The sequence below is a fragment of the Blennius ocellaris genome, assembly GCF_963422515.1.
Source record: "Blennius ocellaris genome assembly, chromosome: 20".
Lineage (NCBI taxonomy): Eukaryota > Metazoa > Chordata > Actinopteri > Blenniiformes > Blenniidae > Blennius > Blennius ocellaris.
The window spans coordinates 8,344,709-8,362,160 of NC_137669.1; the positions used below are offsets into that span (position 1 = coordinate 8,344,709).

The window sequence follows — 17,452 nt, forward strand, 5'->3', positions numbered from 1 at the left end:
AAACCATGAAATTGTGAACCAACAAAATCTGCCTTTTGACCTAAAGATTCTTCCTTTAAAGGCTATTGCTCTGAAGCTGAAACTGTTAACGGTTTACTGGAAAAAGAATTGAGGCTGATGTTTTTAGGTTCACTTTTAGCAGCATATGTTTGTTTGTCCTTAAATGATTAATACTAGTTTATTTATTTAAAAAAAAAACAGTTTATCAATGCAGTTTTATGAGATCTTTTTGATGGTGTCAGAAGAATGGATCCATTTACTATTTTTTACAGTTGGAAGACTCACAAACAACAACAAACAACCCACTGACATGTAAAGGTCAGGGAATTTGTCTGCTCCTGAGAATCTATAATGTGTTGTTATACATATTCACATTTGTGCAGGGAGGAGGCATCTGAAAACAACTGAATTAGGTCAAATGGACTTGCTCTTGTGTCCGAGAAGACATGTTACTTCTATGGCTCCTTGGATAAGAGATATAAAGTCCAGTTGACCAGATTTAATTGCTTTGGGATTACACTGTTGTTCCTTGTCTTGTGTATGCCTCCCTCTCTTGGCCAATTTGTGACATCATAGCTTTTTCTTGGGTATAATATTTGTACTGTGGTGTGGTGTTTCCCTGGCACACCTGGTTGGGAATTACTGCTGTAGGATGCCGGCAGGTGGTGATGTAGTGGTGCAGTGGTTAGTAGTCTCTCCCCATAGTTAGAGTGTTTTGGGTACAACTCCAAGTTGAACTTCTGTGAGGACATGGCATGTTCTCCGCTCACAGTCTGAAAACACACTTGAGGTGACCTAAAGGTGCCTGTAGATGGCCAATTGTATGGTGCCCCAGAAGGATCAATGCAACTGCAAAACCCACAATACAACAGCAAGAGCCATTACGCTACAGCACAAACCACAATTGCAAAAGTCACAACACAACAAAAAAGGGCAAGACTTAGTGGCAAATGGATTTCACCTGCATAGCACTTTTCAACTGTTTGAACAGTCCCCAAAGTGCTTTACATTGTAATCACATTCACCCATTGACATACACATTCAGACACCAATGGATGCCGAAAGAAGCCCGCTCTATCCAGGAGGATGAGCTGCAATAGTGTGATGGCAAATGCCTAAAGTGCATAGCAAGATGACTAGATGACTAAACGACCCAAAGTGCTTTATGTTGTTAATCCCTTTCACACGTTCATACACTCAAACATGTGGTCTTACCATTGTTTGAGGGTTCCTCAAAGTGCTTTATGTTAATCACTTTCACACATTCACACACATACTGCAACCCCAGACAAGTTGGTACTAAATCAACTTATCTGGAAAAGATCATGAAATAGCTCACTCTATCCACAGGGACGAGCTGCAATGGCAGTATGGCAAAAGCCTAAAGTGCACAGCAATGACTGTTATGGAGTTATGGACTCTTCTGGCCAAAGTGCTTTACGTTGTTCAGTTTTCTATGTTCATACACTCAAACAGATGGTCTTACCATTGTTTGAGGGTTCCTCAAAGTGCTTTATGTTGATCATGTTCTCACACACACACACACACACACACACACACACACACACACACACACACACACACACACACACACACACACACACACACACACACACACTCACACACACACACACACACACACACATAGACTGACTAAGTACTCTATGCACTTGGAGGAGTTGCAAGAGCAATGATCTGAAATGCTTGCATTTCACAAACTGTCCTAAAATACTCTTTCTTTTCTGAGATCAGTGGATCCATTGGTTGGAGTTTGGTTTCTTAATTTTACCCAGAACTCCCGGTCTTGACTGACGATGAAACTGTCGGATGCAGTCTGATGTCTTACCCAGGACAGAAACACAACAGTAAAAGGCAAGATTCAACAGCAAAAGTTACAACACAAACGCAAAAGATAAAGCGGAAATATCGTCCCCCGGAACCAAGCCTTCCATTGTGGGTTAACTTCCGTTGTGGCCTTTGCATTAGTGTTGTGACTCTTGCTGTTGCGTTTTGACTTTTGCTGTTGCATTATGACTGCTGCTGTTGCATTGTTACTTTTGCTGTCGAATTGTGACTTTTGCTGTTGCAATGTGACTTTTGCAATTACGTTGATGCTTCAGGGCCCCCGTACGATTGTCTTAGGTATGAACTGAAAACAGCAGAATTCTAAACACAACCTACGAGGATATATGAAGTAATATTGTCAACAAGGTAAAAGTCAACATTCTAATTCGAATCAAGAAATATATATATGAAAAAAAGTATTCAACTCAGTAACCTAGATGTCTCCGTTTGGCTTTCAAAAATGGAATCATGAAACCAAAGAAAAAGTATCGGTAATATCGCACATTTCAGCCACACCACCATGTGGAATTGTATAAAATGTAACTCCAGCCATTTACCTAAAGTTGGCAATCAGTAATGATGTTTCTGAACTGAAAGTTAATTTTAAATTCAAGGATTGATTAAGGATTCAGTTGACCTTTTACTACATGTGGTCGGTGGTGGCTCCTTCAAGCAGAGACATCCTTGTGTGGTCAACATGAAAATGGGAGCAACATTGTTCAATTTGCTTTTTTACTCAGCACTGCCCACTTCTGTTCTCTGATGGTAAACACAAAGGATTTACTCTTGCAGCCAATCAGAATTCAGTTGATGTAAATTTCTTCAGGAAACCTTTAGTTTGTTGCATGTCATGCTATAACAACACGATTTAAAGTTGTTCAGCCACACAAACACTTTGGCAGGTCCCTGGAGTGCGATAGCCTTTAGTTATGAGTTGAAAACCACAGTGTTATAAGTACAAACTCTTCAATAAAACTAAATAAAAACACCATTTAATCACTCAATGTGTGTTTAAAAATGGATATAGTCAAAATCACTTCTAAAATGCTGATTGAGTCCATTTCAACCGCTTGAACACATTCATTTTGCCAAGTCTGGCTGTAAATCAACTGATTGGTTCCTTGGGACCCCTCTTTTGAAGTACACAGTGATCAGCCGACCGAATGCGTACAAAAGCGACATCAGACTTGGGACTCCAGCCAAGAGAAAGATGACCCCTTTGATCCAGTTTGGGTACGGGACAGAGGCCAGAGCTGGGAAGGCCTCCTGTTAACCAGAAAACAGTGTGACATTTGGAACATTCACCTTAAAATGTTTTTTGCTCATTATGAAACATAAGGATTAATCATGAATATTGGCAGCTTACAGAGTTGATGTCCCAGACTGAATACTTGAGCTCCTCTTGGACTTGAGTCACCAGGTAGAATAGTAGAATGACCAGGATGATCAGAGGGCTGACGAATCGCCATGTGATCTGCCAGAAGATGGAAGGTGCTTTCCCGACCATGAATCTGATGTCATCGTTGAATCTACCAAACACAAGGGTTTTCGAGAGTCTCATGACACAAAACCCGGAAGGAAAAGACGACAAACACTCACCTTTTGATGCCGTAGACGTAAACCACAGCCAGCATCTCAAAGAGTCCAATGGTCAGCAGGGGCACAGATCCAGCAAAGTTGTCAAAGAGGGTTACCCAGTAGAGTCCTGAGCTTTGGGCGAAGAGGAGGCCGGTGAGGAATCCGACAAGGCAAGTTAATCCTGAAACAGACAAGCAGAAAACCATGAAGGACCTCCCATTATAAGACAACACTGAAATCTGAAATGATGAACTGATTTATAACCGCGATTTTACCAGTCAGTGCTTCATGAGGCCAATGCTTCGGTAAAATTCCCAAGTCTTTCAAAGGCACCACGACTCCCTCGATGTTACCAAACAGGGTCGACAATCCCAGGCACAGGAGCATTAGGAAGAACAGGATGGACCAGAACGGAGAACCAGGCATCTTGGTGATGGCCTCCGTGAAAACAATGAAGGCCAATCCTGTTCCCTCCACTCCCTGAACAACACACAATCCACGTTAGTGTAAATGACATGAACACAGTGGGATTCTTCAAGGTCATCATCTAAACATTCACCTCACTGAGGAGTTTTTGCATGTCACAGGTTTTGATGTTCAAACCAAGAACCATGTCAGGATAGGAGCCGTTCAGGTGATTGAAGGCGGCTTCATAGTTGCTTCCTGTGATGTTGCCCTCGGGAAGTTCGAATGCATTCACTAATCTCTTGATGTTCCTAGGGAGGCAAAATATCACTGAATAACAGCAATACAATAGTCAAATTTACTCACATTAGAACTTTTTAAGCTACTGAAGCATCTGTGATCAGTCCTTCCATTCATCCATCCACCTTATTCAAGTTAGGGTTTCTGATAGCGAGAACTGATCGCAGCAGACAATGAGTGAAAGGTAGGGTACACCCTACACCGATTACCAACACCACCACTCACACAATCATTCACATTTCAAAATAATTGTTTGTCAGCTATTTCAATATTCCTTTGTGCATTGTAAGAGGAAACTGGAGTACATTGAATCTATGCACAACTAAAATGGTTTCCATATCGATTACAAGCTTCAAGCTGTCTCAAATCTAAATATACTGTATATTGCACTTACGCATTGAGGCAGGTGTCAAACTTCTCAGTGGCCATGAATCCGATGATTGAGTAGGTGACTGTGGCAGCGAAGACGGAGGTGAAGCCAGTTACAACAGACAGGATCACTGCATCTTGCACACAGTTGTTGCTTTGGAAAAAGAAAAACGCAACATGTATTTTAAGGAATTTACTCTAGTACTCAAAATGACAGTTGAAACTGAGGGCAAAATTTCAAAAAACCCCAGTCACTCACTGCACAGGGTTGTAGCTGGAGAAGGAGATGAGACCTCCCCATGCTAACCCCAAAGCATAGAAAACCTGAGCACCTGCGTCCAGCCAAGTTTTTGGATTAAGCAACTCATTTACCTGCAAATGTAAAACACAAGCTTCAGCACATGTTCAAACTACAGTATCTGTTGTTTTCTTTTCATAAATCTGAAACCATACGTCAGGTGTGAAGAGAAACTGCACTCCAGTCAGGGCGCCTTTCAGCGTCAGTCCTCGGATCAGGAAGATGGTCAGCACGATGTATGGCAGGAGGGCGGTGACGTAGACCACCTGAGGTCATGATGAGCAAAAAGACAAACTGCAGATGAATATGTATTTCAAATTCAGAATTGCATTGGAATTATTCTAATGTTCTACACCACCATTTCATTTGCAATTGATTGAGTTTGGTTAGTCCGAAACTCCGTGGCTCGTAAATATGGAAGGATGCTTACTTTTCACCACTAACATGCATTTAATATGATGCATGCAGTGGATCCAACCCAAAATGAAGGTGATTTTACTGAGCGACGTTCATGTCTTGAGTCAGCAAATTATATTATATTATTATAAATCTACACCATTTGCCTACAACGCCGTGAAGTTGATCATCTGGAGCGTGAAAGCTCAGTTTAACAAACGACAAACCTTGCCAGCGGTGCTGACACCTCTGATGCAGCACACGCCGATGATGGTCCAGGCGCTGAACAGACAGAGCACCACTGGCCAGTGGAGTCCGCCAGACTCCGCGATTGAGGTGGAGATGTCCAAAGTCTCTCGGTAAAAGAAGTATTCCACAGAGGAGCTCTTCTGACATTCTGGTATGTATGCTGGAAGAGAATCGAATCGAATCAAACAAAACCAATGGCAGCTCTGTTTTTTTTGTTTTGTTTTGTGGGGGGGGTTGGGGGGGTTGAATTAATGCAAAATACCACCTGTCAGGTTTTCATTGAGTGGACACTGAGTCCATGGAAGTGGGTTGCTGAAGGATGTAAAGAAATACCACATGATCCAGGCTACCAAGGTGTTGTAGTACAGTGCAACCAGAAAGGACACGAGCATGGAGGAGATGCCTGAGAGAATAGTAAGACTTTATTGTAACGCTGCCTGGAAGAGTCACTTGCCTTTGTTACAGGATGTGGGTTACATACCGATTCCTGTCAGATTAGGATGAATGCTCCTCCAAACCCCAACACTGCCTTTCCTGAGACGCTGACCGATGGCAAACTCCATCAGGAGGAGAGGCATTCCTTCCAGCACCAGCAGGATCAGGTAAGGGATCAAAAACGCACCTAAAACAGTTTTTTTGGGGGGGGGATGTAATGATCTATGACTCCCAGTTCTTATTACAAATTAAAAGTACAAGTTTCATATTTGCAATCTCAGGATAAGTACGATAGAAGATAGATGGATAGATGGATGGATGATTCATTAAATACAGGTAATTCTGCAAGAGTTAACATTTGTGGAAGACATTTTATTTGTGCATGAGATTCATTAATCAAATGTGCATTGCTGGAATAAAGAGCCATCTTCCGTTCAGTGCAGTTTGATTTTTCAACTTGATTTAGTGAGGTGTTCCATCCATCCATCCATCCATCCATCCATCCATCCATCCATCCATCCACTTATCCTGTTCAGGGGCGCCAAAGCCAATCTCAGTTTAGGGCAAAGGCAAGACGAGGTTTTTCACTCACTGTGTAATATTCCCAAGCAGTAACACTGGCTCACTAACACACACACACACACACACACACACACACACACACACACACACACACACACACACACACACACACACACACGCGCACACACACACACACACACACACACACACACACACACACACACACACACACACACACACACACACACACACACACACACTGACTGAGTACGTACTCTATCCACTTGGAGGAGTTGCAAGAGCAATGTTCTGAAATGCTTGTACTTCACAAGCTGTCATAAAATCAATACTCTTTCTTTTCTGAGATCAGTTGATCCATTGGTTGGAGTTTGTTTTTTAAATTTTACCCAGAACTCCAGGTCTTGACTAGTAGAAGTAGATGCAGAACATATAAATGTACTGCAAACATTTTCCACAACCTCTTTAGTTTAACCAGCTGAAACTTTATGGTCATAAAGCTGCATAATGTTAGCTATTATATACAAAGTCACAATGTTGTAAATCATTACATGGTGTTGGATCCTCCCAGGCACTTACTGTAATGTGAGTTAAGTGCCTGAGAAGTGCCTGAGATTGCCCGCCCCAACCCCCCAAAAAAATAAAAAAATAAATATATATATATATATATATATATATATATATATATATATATATATATATCGAGCGGAAATAGTAAAAATACAGCCATTGAGGGCAGCATTTATGGTTCCACATCTCACAACCATGCAGTAACTATGGTGACCGTCTTTTGAATTCCAAAACAGTGGTTGGCTGGCCTCGAAATGCTTCTAAGTTTTGTCAAAGTTTACACACAAAAAATCTTTATATTTGTAATACAAGGTGCCATCATCCTCATCACCATAATACTACTACTACTACTACTGCTACTACTACTACTACTACTACTACTACTAATAATAATAATAATTATTATTATTATTATAACTATTATTATTGTTATTATTATTGTGATTATTATGATAATGATAATACTACTACTAATAATAATAATAATAAGATGATGATGATGATGATGATGATGATGATGATGACACGGGTGGATACATTGGTTTTGCTGTTTTTATCATCATCCTCGTTATTATGATTATTATTTCGTATTATTATTTCTTATTATTATTTCTTATTATTTTTTCTTATTCTTATTCTTATTCTTATTCTTATTCTTATTCTTATTCTTATTCTTATTCTTATTATAAAGACATAGCGAAACCCATTCATCCATCCGCCTGTTTCCTTTATTCAACATACATATCAAGAATAAGAACAGACATTAGTTAAAGGAAGGGTATTAAGTTCTTCAGCCTGCCTTTAAAACATGAACATTCTCTGCAGCCCTCAGGTTCTCCTATCCTGGAAAGCAGCCACATCGTTGGTTTTTGTATTAATCATGGGAATGAAGGCCAGCGCCCAAGGACCCGAGGGCACATGATTGTTCATATGATAAATCTACGGTATAATCCTTCATTAGTTCATTTTTATTTTATGTTGAACATAATAAATAAAGACAAAATAATGAATAAACTGAAAATGAAAACTCTTATATGCTCAAAAAAGAGGAGGAAGAAGCGTGACCTTGTTAAATCTCACCCCGTTTCCAGTCATTCTGCTGGCATCGTGCATCCATGCACGCATGCATGTGTGCATGTGTGCCCGTATCTTAACCAGTAAAGATCATGAACTTAAACCTCCACAAAACCAAGCAAAGAATGCAACCAACAAGTAAAAAAGCAGGCAAATATACAAAGCAAGTTTAATAAATTAAATAACGTTTTCTATTCTCCTTCTATGCCGTTTTAAATCACATTTTTCATCATCTTAATCAAAGATTAAGATTCTAAATTGTCTTGTATTTCCTTTTTTTCTTTGTAAAGCACTGCGGATTGCTTTGTGTCTGAACGGTGCTGTATAAATTAATTAAACGGGCCTTGCCTTGACTAAAGCAAGGTCAAATTATTTATACGGCACCATTTAGTCACAATTCAATTCACAGTGCTTTACAAAGAAATTAATTAAATACATAAAAAAAAATGCCTCCCCGTCTGAACAATCACAATTTAAAAGCAAATTAAAGATAGCCACACGGCTCTAAACTCCTTAAGCGAAAGATAAAGTACTTTAGGAATGGTGGAAAACGCCGTGCAGCAGAAGTGGAGATATGTTCGGGATCGTTCCGTTGCGTTATGGAACGCGCACGGACGTGAGCCGCAGTGGAGCCTGGCCACTATCTTGTGCGTCCCGCGGACACTCGCGTACTCGCGACACTCCCGGACATTGGTCGCATGGAGAGGCCTTTAAAGTTACTTTTACAACTTTTGAGCTTAAACTCACAATCCTGACTGATTGCACACACAAAAAAGAAAGAAAGAAAAGACAAAAATCAAATAAACTAAACGATGAGAATCTGTGAAAATGCCCCAGGCAGGAGGGAACAATCCATCCACATTAAAGCAGTCACTTGGAAATGTAAAAATGTGATCATATGTTTTGGCTTACCTCCTCCATGGCTTTGGCACAGATAAGGGAATCTCCAAACATTCCCAAGACCGATGCAGAAGCCCACACAGGTCAGGAAGTATTGGAGCTTGCTCCCCCACTTGGGCCCGTCCACGTCTGCATCCTTGTCTTTCTCCTCCAGACTCTCGAGGCTGGGGATCCGCTCATCCAACCATGGGTTGGAGACTTCCAGCTTCATCTGGAGCCCTCTTCTCCAGAGCTCAGTGGCTGATGGTATTGCGCCGTGTCACTGCAAGCAGCGCCCTTATATACTGTCGTTCGGCCCACAACTTGTTTATTAACCCGGTTGCCTAGTCAGTCATCCATACATCCTCGGAGGCACAAGTCACTGGCCACCATCCGTCAAACCATGACAGGGTTAAGAAATAATCCCAAAAGTTACGAGCTGTGGCAAGAGTGGAATGCCGAGCTAATATATAAACATGAACATACACAAGACAAAGCTGAAGCAAGTTTACGAGCGTATTCCTTATCTGTTGGAGATTACACAGCGGACCCTATGCATTCTTTTCTCCACTCTTGCAAAGTGACAGGAAAGACTTTCAGAAATATAAATTAAACGAAGAGCAACATTTGAGTTTTACAGATTCGTTTTAATAAAAGTGAAACAATTTCATAATACAAATACAATGTCCATGATTGTTTGTGCCAAGTGAATTACATTGATAACGGTTATAAAAACAAAAACAAAACATTACCAAGCAAGTCTGCACAGTTTCAAATGTCCAGAGCTTATTGAAATGTGTTAATTTCTGCCTGATTCATTAATTGATTCATCAGAGATACTTGTTAAATGTCACATTCAAATTATAAACGTGTGAGTTTCTATGTTTTAATGTATATCTAACACACACACACACACACACACACACACACACACACACACACACACACACACACAGTTGTAAACTTTCAATGTAAAAAGAATAGTGTGCTTATTTGTCCGTCTATCTTCTATGCTGCTTATCAACCTGTAGAGGTCGCTAGTTCATCACAAGGCAGAAACAGGGGAGACGTTTACGCAGGCTCATACCCAGGGGAATTTAAAATCACCAATGCGCCTCAAATGCATATCAGTGGAGGTAGTCATCAAACATGTGGAAGCCAAAAGAGGAAAAAAAAAAGGAAAAGGGAAAAACAAAACATTGGCAGATGATTGGTCATAATAGCAAAATTAAATTTCCAACACAGAATCTCGTGTAATAAAACTTCTAAACAAAAGGGGCAGCAAGCCAGGTGAGTAAATCCTTCTCATCACAATAACAGCACCAACTCTGCTGAAGCCTGAGCCACTTTCTACCAACTATTTAAACACATTAAACACACATACGCACACACATTATGTAAGATTGTAAATCACATTATACATTATTCAATTAGCATAAAGTCTTCCCAGTATTTTATTGGGTCTGGTAGACATGCCTCATATTCTATATTCTGTAAACTTAACTCTCAGGCCCAGAAAGTCTTCCAACAAGGATTCTAACTGGTCACATTCTCACTGTCGTGAGTCTCTAATCATTAAACCACACTGCAGCCTCTCTTTGTGGGGGAAGGGATGAGGGCCAACCATACCATAAATCACTCTAAGTCACATGTTTTGTTTTTTTTGTTTGTTTGTTTTTTGTTTTGTTTTTTATTTATCCGCATTTATAGCAGATTAGTGCAAATATATTTGGGCAATTCCTTTTCAGAGAAGTTATCTGGGACCAGATCTCCTTAAGAGACTCATATTAGTCCCATTTCCTTCTCGAAACTGGTAAACAACTTGACTGATCCTGGAAGCTAATCACATGATAAAAACATTAAACAATACTAATAATACTCTAATATTGTTTTATTATAATATTCAAACATGTGTACAGAAAACAAAAACGTGGGAATATATACTTTATATAATATAAACACCAATAGTTGTACATGGCCTGTGCAGGTATAATCACATTTCATAACATTGGGAGGAAGGTGCAGCACAACCTAGCGCATAACAATGTTTTGGTGATTACAGTGGCGGGATATTTAAAACTTCGCTCTGCCGTTAATTTCCACTTCTAGTTTAGCAGAGATTGTCTCCAATTTGTCATCCGCGTGGTCGTCGTTCTTTTTGCAACATTTTCTCTTGATGAATACGAAGACAGCGCCCAAGGGAACGGAGAGACTGGGAATTCCAGCAAGGATGAAGATGATGACGTAGATCCAGTCAGGATAAGGGCGTGGTTCCAAGGTGGGGAAATTCTCCTGCGGGCCAGAGTGGAGGAAGAGGTTGTTTTTTTTTAAAATTCTTTAAGTAACAGTTATTAAAGCAAATTCTTCAAACTGCTCAAGTAAACAAAAATACTCACCGCTTCTTGGTCCCAGACCAAGTAGGTGAGGCTCTTAGAGACTTGGGTAACAAAGTAGAACACCAGGATGATGACCATGATGAGCGGGCTGACCACTCTCCAGGTCACCTGCCAGAAGATGTTGGGTTTGTGGCCGACCATGAACTCGATGTCTTTGTTGAAGCTGTTGGGAAGTAACCAGAAGGAGACATGTTGTCGTTTGTGAAATCATCCAGGATCTCGACTGTGCTTTTATTAGTTCCAGTAATTTAATGCAACATGTGCTCAGCATGTTGGAAGTAGACTCCATGTATGGGTTTATTGTTTTTAATTTTCCTTTACATATCATATCACAAGGATTGACTCTCTTTCTGCCTTCATAAACCGTATCACTGAAACTGGACGGAAATAGACGCTGGTTTTGCACATTGCCTGTCACAGCCTGCTTCACCACATAAGACACACTCTGCACATTTTTATCTCTTCTATGTGGTGACTAACACATTATCTGTACTCCAAGGTCTCCTTACAGTGCTGTGTTATTCCAGGTTATGTCCGAGCTATAAAAACACTGCTGTTAGCTTCACTGAACATCAGGAAAGAGATGGGGTTTGTTGAGCAACTGTCTCTGCTGCTCGAGCCAATATAGAGCTAAAGGCTGATTTATTACACTGCTCCAATGGCAGTATGTCACGTTTACGCCAGAGTTATGAAAGTCATTTTAGTTCAGGGGCAACGTACAACTTAATTTCATCATAAGTGGTAAAACAGTACAATAATAACCTTTTAATTTAAACATTGACGTTTTTCTTTGTTGTGGCATAGAGCATCCGTGACGAAAATGTTTATATTTTTGCGAAACCAAAGAATTACTAGTGAGAAATTACATCAATCACATCATAAAGCTAATTTAAATGATACGTAATGGTGTAAAATACAGTGAAATGTCAAAAAACATGTCTTATAACTGTTGAATTATTCTATTATTATTTGCTTCTATTGATCTGGACCAAAGCAGGAGCTGCACTGGATTTGTCGACAGACTCACCGATCAATGCCGTAGACATAGATGACAGCAATCATTTCAGAAAATCCAATGACCAGCAGGGGAATGGAGCCGGCAAAGTTGTCAAAAAGTGCCAGCCAGTAGGTCCCAGAGCGAAGAGTGAAGATGAGTCCAATAGCAAAACAAACCACGCAAGTCAGCCCTAAAAGAACAACAACACACAAACTCCTGGTCAGATTAAAGTCTTTGGATGAAATTTCCTACCATGAATAAAAAAGATTCAATATTTCTAAGAAAAGATCAGAAAATTACCACAGATAGCTTCTTTTGGCCAGGATCGCGGCAGGATCTTCAGATCTTGTAAAGGAACCACGATTCCCTCGATGCTCCCAAACATAGTGGACAGGCCGAGACAGAACAGCATGATGAAGAAGAGCACAGCCCAAAGTGGGGAAATGGGCATGTTGATGATGGCCTCAGTGAATACGATGAAGGCCAAACCAGTTCCCTCCACACCCTGAAGGGGGCACGGACCAATGATTTCACATTCACAGTCTTCGTTCACACTAGAAATGGAACAAAATCTGGCGCTTTCTGACCTCACTGAGAAAAGCATTCAGGTCACAATCCTGTAAATCCAATCCCTGGATGATGTTTGGACTCGTCTGGTTGAGGTAGTCCAGAACCGTGTCGTAGTTGCTCTGTGTGATGTTCTCTTCTGGGTAGCCGAAGGTGTTCATTAGCTTGAGGATGTTGCTGCAAAAAAAACCCCCAAAACAATAAACAACCCCAAAACAAAACCACATTAAAGGGATTTTAGTGGGACACACATTAGTGTCACACTATATCTACAACATTCTTTAGAAGTTGGAAGTTGAAACTCACTCTCCGTGGCATTCATCGAATTTCTGCGTGGCCCTGAAGCCAATGATGGAGTAGATGACTGTTGCAGAGTAGACGGAGGTGCAGCCATTAATGATGGAGATGAGAACAGCATCCATCTCGCAGTTGTTGCTGCAGGAACATTATGAAGAGACACGTGAGGGGGGGGGGGTCCAGAAAAGCGGTGCGACGAATCGAATGGTACCACAGAGACATTGACTCACTGAATAGAGTTGTAACTGGAGAAAGAGATGAGACCTCCAAAAGCCACGGAGAAGGAGTAGAAAACCTGAGCCCCAGCATCCAACCAGGTTGACGGATTCATGAGCTCGTTCACCTATAAGGGCGATCAAAAAAACAAAAACAAAAGCGAGATCTCCTCATATTAGAACTGCAGATTTTCCAACTGCAGTTTTCAATTAGAAATGAAACAGCTAATTTAGTGTACGTAGCTGACCATACAGTCGGGGCCTTTCAATGGGGTTACAAACCCAACTCTAATCCAAAGTTGCTAAATAATTTAAAATTTTTGCTTGCTATATTCTACTCACAATCTAAGCTAGAGTAAAGCTATCAGATTTACAAGGGATAATATCTGCTATCACCATGGCCATTCTTAATAATTAGTCTGTGAGGACGTTCAATGGGATTATGGTGTTCTTAGCTTTGAAGCTCCTATCTGTACTGAGATTTACTGCATCAGCTGTATTATTTTACTTTAGTGTCGACTTTTATCAGTCGAGATGCTTTATTGACACCTGAGTGACTGTTCTGTTTTTATCATGTGGTGGTTATCACTTTTATATGGAGGACGTTGTACAAAATAGCAAATGTAAATGTATAAAGATAAAACATGACATTTGTATTGTCGAGTTCAATACAATAATCAAAACATTTAGATCGTTCAGGTAAATTTTCGGCTACCAAATCTAAATATCTAAATCTAAATTTGGCTTAGCATAAAGACTGGAGACAAGAAATGTCAAACAAAAAAATATGACAACTATTTGTATCCATTCTGTCTTTGATTTGACTTCTTTTTTCTTTTTTTTACTGTTTGTTGCATGCTAATTTAAGCTACATTATACAGCTTCATATATTGCATTTCAAATAGAATTGTAGACTTTGGAAAATAACAAAATATCAAACAATATATGTATATAACAACAAATAATTTTCATCAACATCTCAATCATGGTTTTGGCCAAATGTTGGTTATTGCTTACATCTGGAGTGAAGAGGTATATAATTCCAGAAGTGGCGCCTTTGAGGGTCAGTCCTCTGATCAGGAAGATGGTGAGGACCAGGTATGGCAGAGTGGAGGTGACATACACAGCCTGGCAAATGAAAGAGTGAACGAAAGACTCATGCAAAGACCGATATTTGACCAGTACACGTCAGCAATTGAACTTGCGGGGAGGAACAGATTTAACAGACCTTTCCACTGGTCTCAATGCCGCGGATGCAGCAGACATAGAGCAAAGTCCAGGCAGCCAGCAGAGAGATCACCATCCACCACTGCAGACCACCAGCTTCATCGATGGCCGTGGAAGTGTTCAAAGTGACCCTGTACCAGTAGTAGTCCACGGTGGTGCTGCGCGCACATTCTTCCACCAAACCTGCAACAGATTAAGAAACAAGGCGGCAGATCGCACGTTTAGGGCCATCAACAAACACCACGATGCCGTCTCAATAAATGATGGGATACCTGTCTTGTTAGCATTGAGCGGACACTGGCTCCAGGGCAGAGGATCTTGAAAGGAGTTGAAGAGGTACCACATGATCCAGGCCATGATGGTGTTGTAGTACAAGCCCACCAGAAATGAGACAAGCATGGACGCAATACCTGTAATAGAAAGAAAAACAATTGCAATGCTCTAGATTCATCAAACGCACACACACAGCTATGGGCAATGTAGAGTCACCAATAGGTCTTAAATGCATGTTTTTGGACTGTTGGCGAAAACTGGAGTACCGTGACTAAACCCCTGAATACCGACAAACCACAGAACTACAGGCTGAGAATGGAAGACGTTTGTTGTTTTAATTCACTTTATGTATGTGAGCTGTCACATAAGGTCAGATTTTTGATTCTGAGCTGCTGCAACTTCATCTCGGTTGCTGATTTCACATTGTGTTTCAAGCAGAATCACTTCCTTCGTTTTATTGCTTGATGATGCCTCAGCCATATTTACAGCGTTAAATGAATGACCCCCAGCTAAGAAAGGGAGTGACACGCCTAATACCGTTTGGTTATTTAGCGTGAAGCTGAACTTTGCATTCAGATTATCCACTGTGAAATGCACAGGAAGCAGTTTGCTCAAAATGTAGTCTGTTAAATGATTTACATCATAGAAGTGAACCTCACCGTAGTACTACACGACATACCAGATGATTTACAAAACTATAGTTTCATAAAAATAAAAAAAAGTCAATTTAGCAATCTCACAAAGATCAAATACTCACCAACTCCCATCAGATGAGGATTGATGGACTTCCACACTCCAATGCTGCCCTTCCTCAGGCGCTGGCCGATGGCGAACTCTAAGTGCAGCAGTGGGATTCCCTCCAGAACCAGCAGGATCAGGAAGGGGATCATAAATGCTCCTAGAAGTGCCAAATTGACAATCATAATGAGTCCAAGATGTGGTGTGATTCTCTTTATTCAGCACTTTAACAAAGAAAAGTAAACATTTTGATCCCATAAAGACACTCATAAACCATAAAAGGCTTTGTGGCATGTTTTATTGCCTGCTCCAGTATGAACTGACAACACGAGTCACACATTCACTTGAACCAAGCATTAAAGTGCATAAAATATATATATATATATATATATATATATTTTTTTTTTTTTTTTACAGTTTCATTAAATGATCTAACCAGGCTGATTTTACTGTATTGGCTTGAACATAAAGCTTTCATATTCTAAGGATTAAAAAAAAAAAAAGTTCTTTAACTGTAAACTTCAAGGTAAAATTCAACTCACTAGATTTGTGCTCGACAACAAGTAAAGTACAAGTATAATATACTTAAACTAAATATGCATAATAGATTAAGAAGGCATTACTTGAAATGTATTAATCTACTCAAGCAGGGTAATACAAGTGTAGAAACTAAAACTTCACAAGAGTTTATAGTAGTATAAATGTTACTTAATTATAATTGTTACTGTTGGTGCGTGTTAGGATATGTGTTAGAAGATCTGGCTGCTGTCATTGCTCCTTACCTCCTCCATGGCTCTGGCACAGGTATGGGAACCTCCAGACGTTACCAAGTCCCACACAGAAGCCGACACATGTGAGAAGATACTGGGCTTTGTTGTCCCATTTGGGCCTGTCTCCAGCCTCTTCTTTTTCCATCCTCTCCAGGTCTGCGTGAGTGGGGATCCTGTCGTCCAGGCCCGGGTTGGGTAACTTCAACTTCATGATGGCTTGGTGAGCAGGCACAGAACTGGGAAATGTAGCCGACGACTATCCTCTTAGTGAATTGAGTTCCGTTTCCAGCTTTTGAGTGGCTGCGTTTCCTGAAATGATCTTCCACCTTTATGAGGGTCGTTGTTGACTGTCTCTCTCAGTCTCTCTCTCTCTCTCTCTAGTTGTCCTTCTGTATTTCCTGATGAAGGGGACTGAGGTACTGGGAGGGACCTGTGGCACTTACGCTTAACTTATCAGTAGCTTATTACAGTCTGTGTTGCATTATGTAAGCATGTCAGCAAGTTAGGGCAGAATGAACAACCCTTTTGATAATGGTTAATACATCACACATGAGCAACAGTTTTCTTGGCCTGACATGTGAGCTTGTGAATATATATATATATAAATACACAAAAGAACAAATTAATTTGAAATATTAACAAAAAACACAATCTAAGTTTTTGTTTGCATTTTTGTGATTAAGAAGAAAACAGAGAGAAGATTAAGAGAGAAGTAAAAAGAGTCAAGATCCCTTAATTAAAAAAATATAAAAAAAACATTCAAAAAATCAAGATCAAAAATCATACAGAAAATCAATATATAATTCTTCATTCATTCTGTGTCAATTCCAGTATGATACTAATCCCATTCACTTATTGCACAGTTTGCCCTGGGCTGCAGGTCTTGCCTGTTTACAGTCTTTGAGAAATGTAACTGGTTTATGACACAGCAATCTACAAGCACTCTTACTAAACGCTAATAATTTCCTCAATAATCCAACACAGCTATACAAAAATTCAAAATCAAACTCTGACTTTCTCAGAACAACATGCAT

General features: G+C 40.2%; 2 protein-coding genes across 2 annotated transcripts; both read right to left on the reverse strand.

Annotated features, from left to right (window-relative positions):
* Window positions 1-2,925: 2,925 nt before the first annotated feature.
* On the reverse strand, window positions 2,926-9,170 carry LOC308144396 (sodium-dependent neutral amino acid transporter B(0)AT1-like; the record flags this gene model as incomplete). The annotated part of the gene is made up of 12 exons (XM_080515506.1): window positions 2,926-3,111; window positions 3,212-3,374; window positions 3,445-3,604; window positions 3,699-3,903; window positions 3,983-4,139; window positions 4,523-4,651; window positions 4,757-4,869; window positions 4,951-5,061; window positions 5,419-5,600; window positions 5,706-5,843; window positions 5,922-6,062; window positions 8,972-9,170. 12 exons carry the CDS (start codon window positions 9,168-9,170, stop codon window positions 2,926-2,928), a joined length of 1,884 nt encoding a protein of 627 aa, XP_080371632.1.
* Window positions 9,171-11,011: 1,841 nt separating this feature from the next.
* On the reverse strand, window positions 11,012-16,629 carry LOC308144397 (sodium-dependent neutral amino acid transporter B(0)AT1-like; the record flags this gene model as incomplete). Its single annotated transcript, XM_080515507.1, has 12 exons — window positions 11,012-11,230; window positions 11,335-11,497; window positions 12,362-12,521; window positions 12,632-12,836; window positions 12,919-13,075; window positions 13,205-13,333; window positions 13,426-13,538; window positions 14,428-14,538; window positions 14,639-14,820; window positions 14,910-15,047; window positions 15,668-15,808; window positions 16,431-16,629. The coding sequence occupies 12 exons, from the start codon at window positions 16,627-16,629 to the stop codon at window positions 11,012-11,014; spliced, it is 1,917 nt and encodes a 638-aa protein (XP_080371633.1).
* Between the last annotated feature and the right edge of the window lie 823 nt (window positions 16,630-17,452).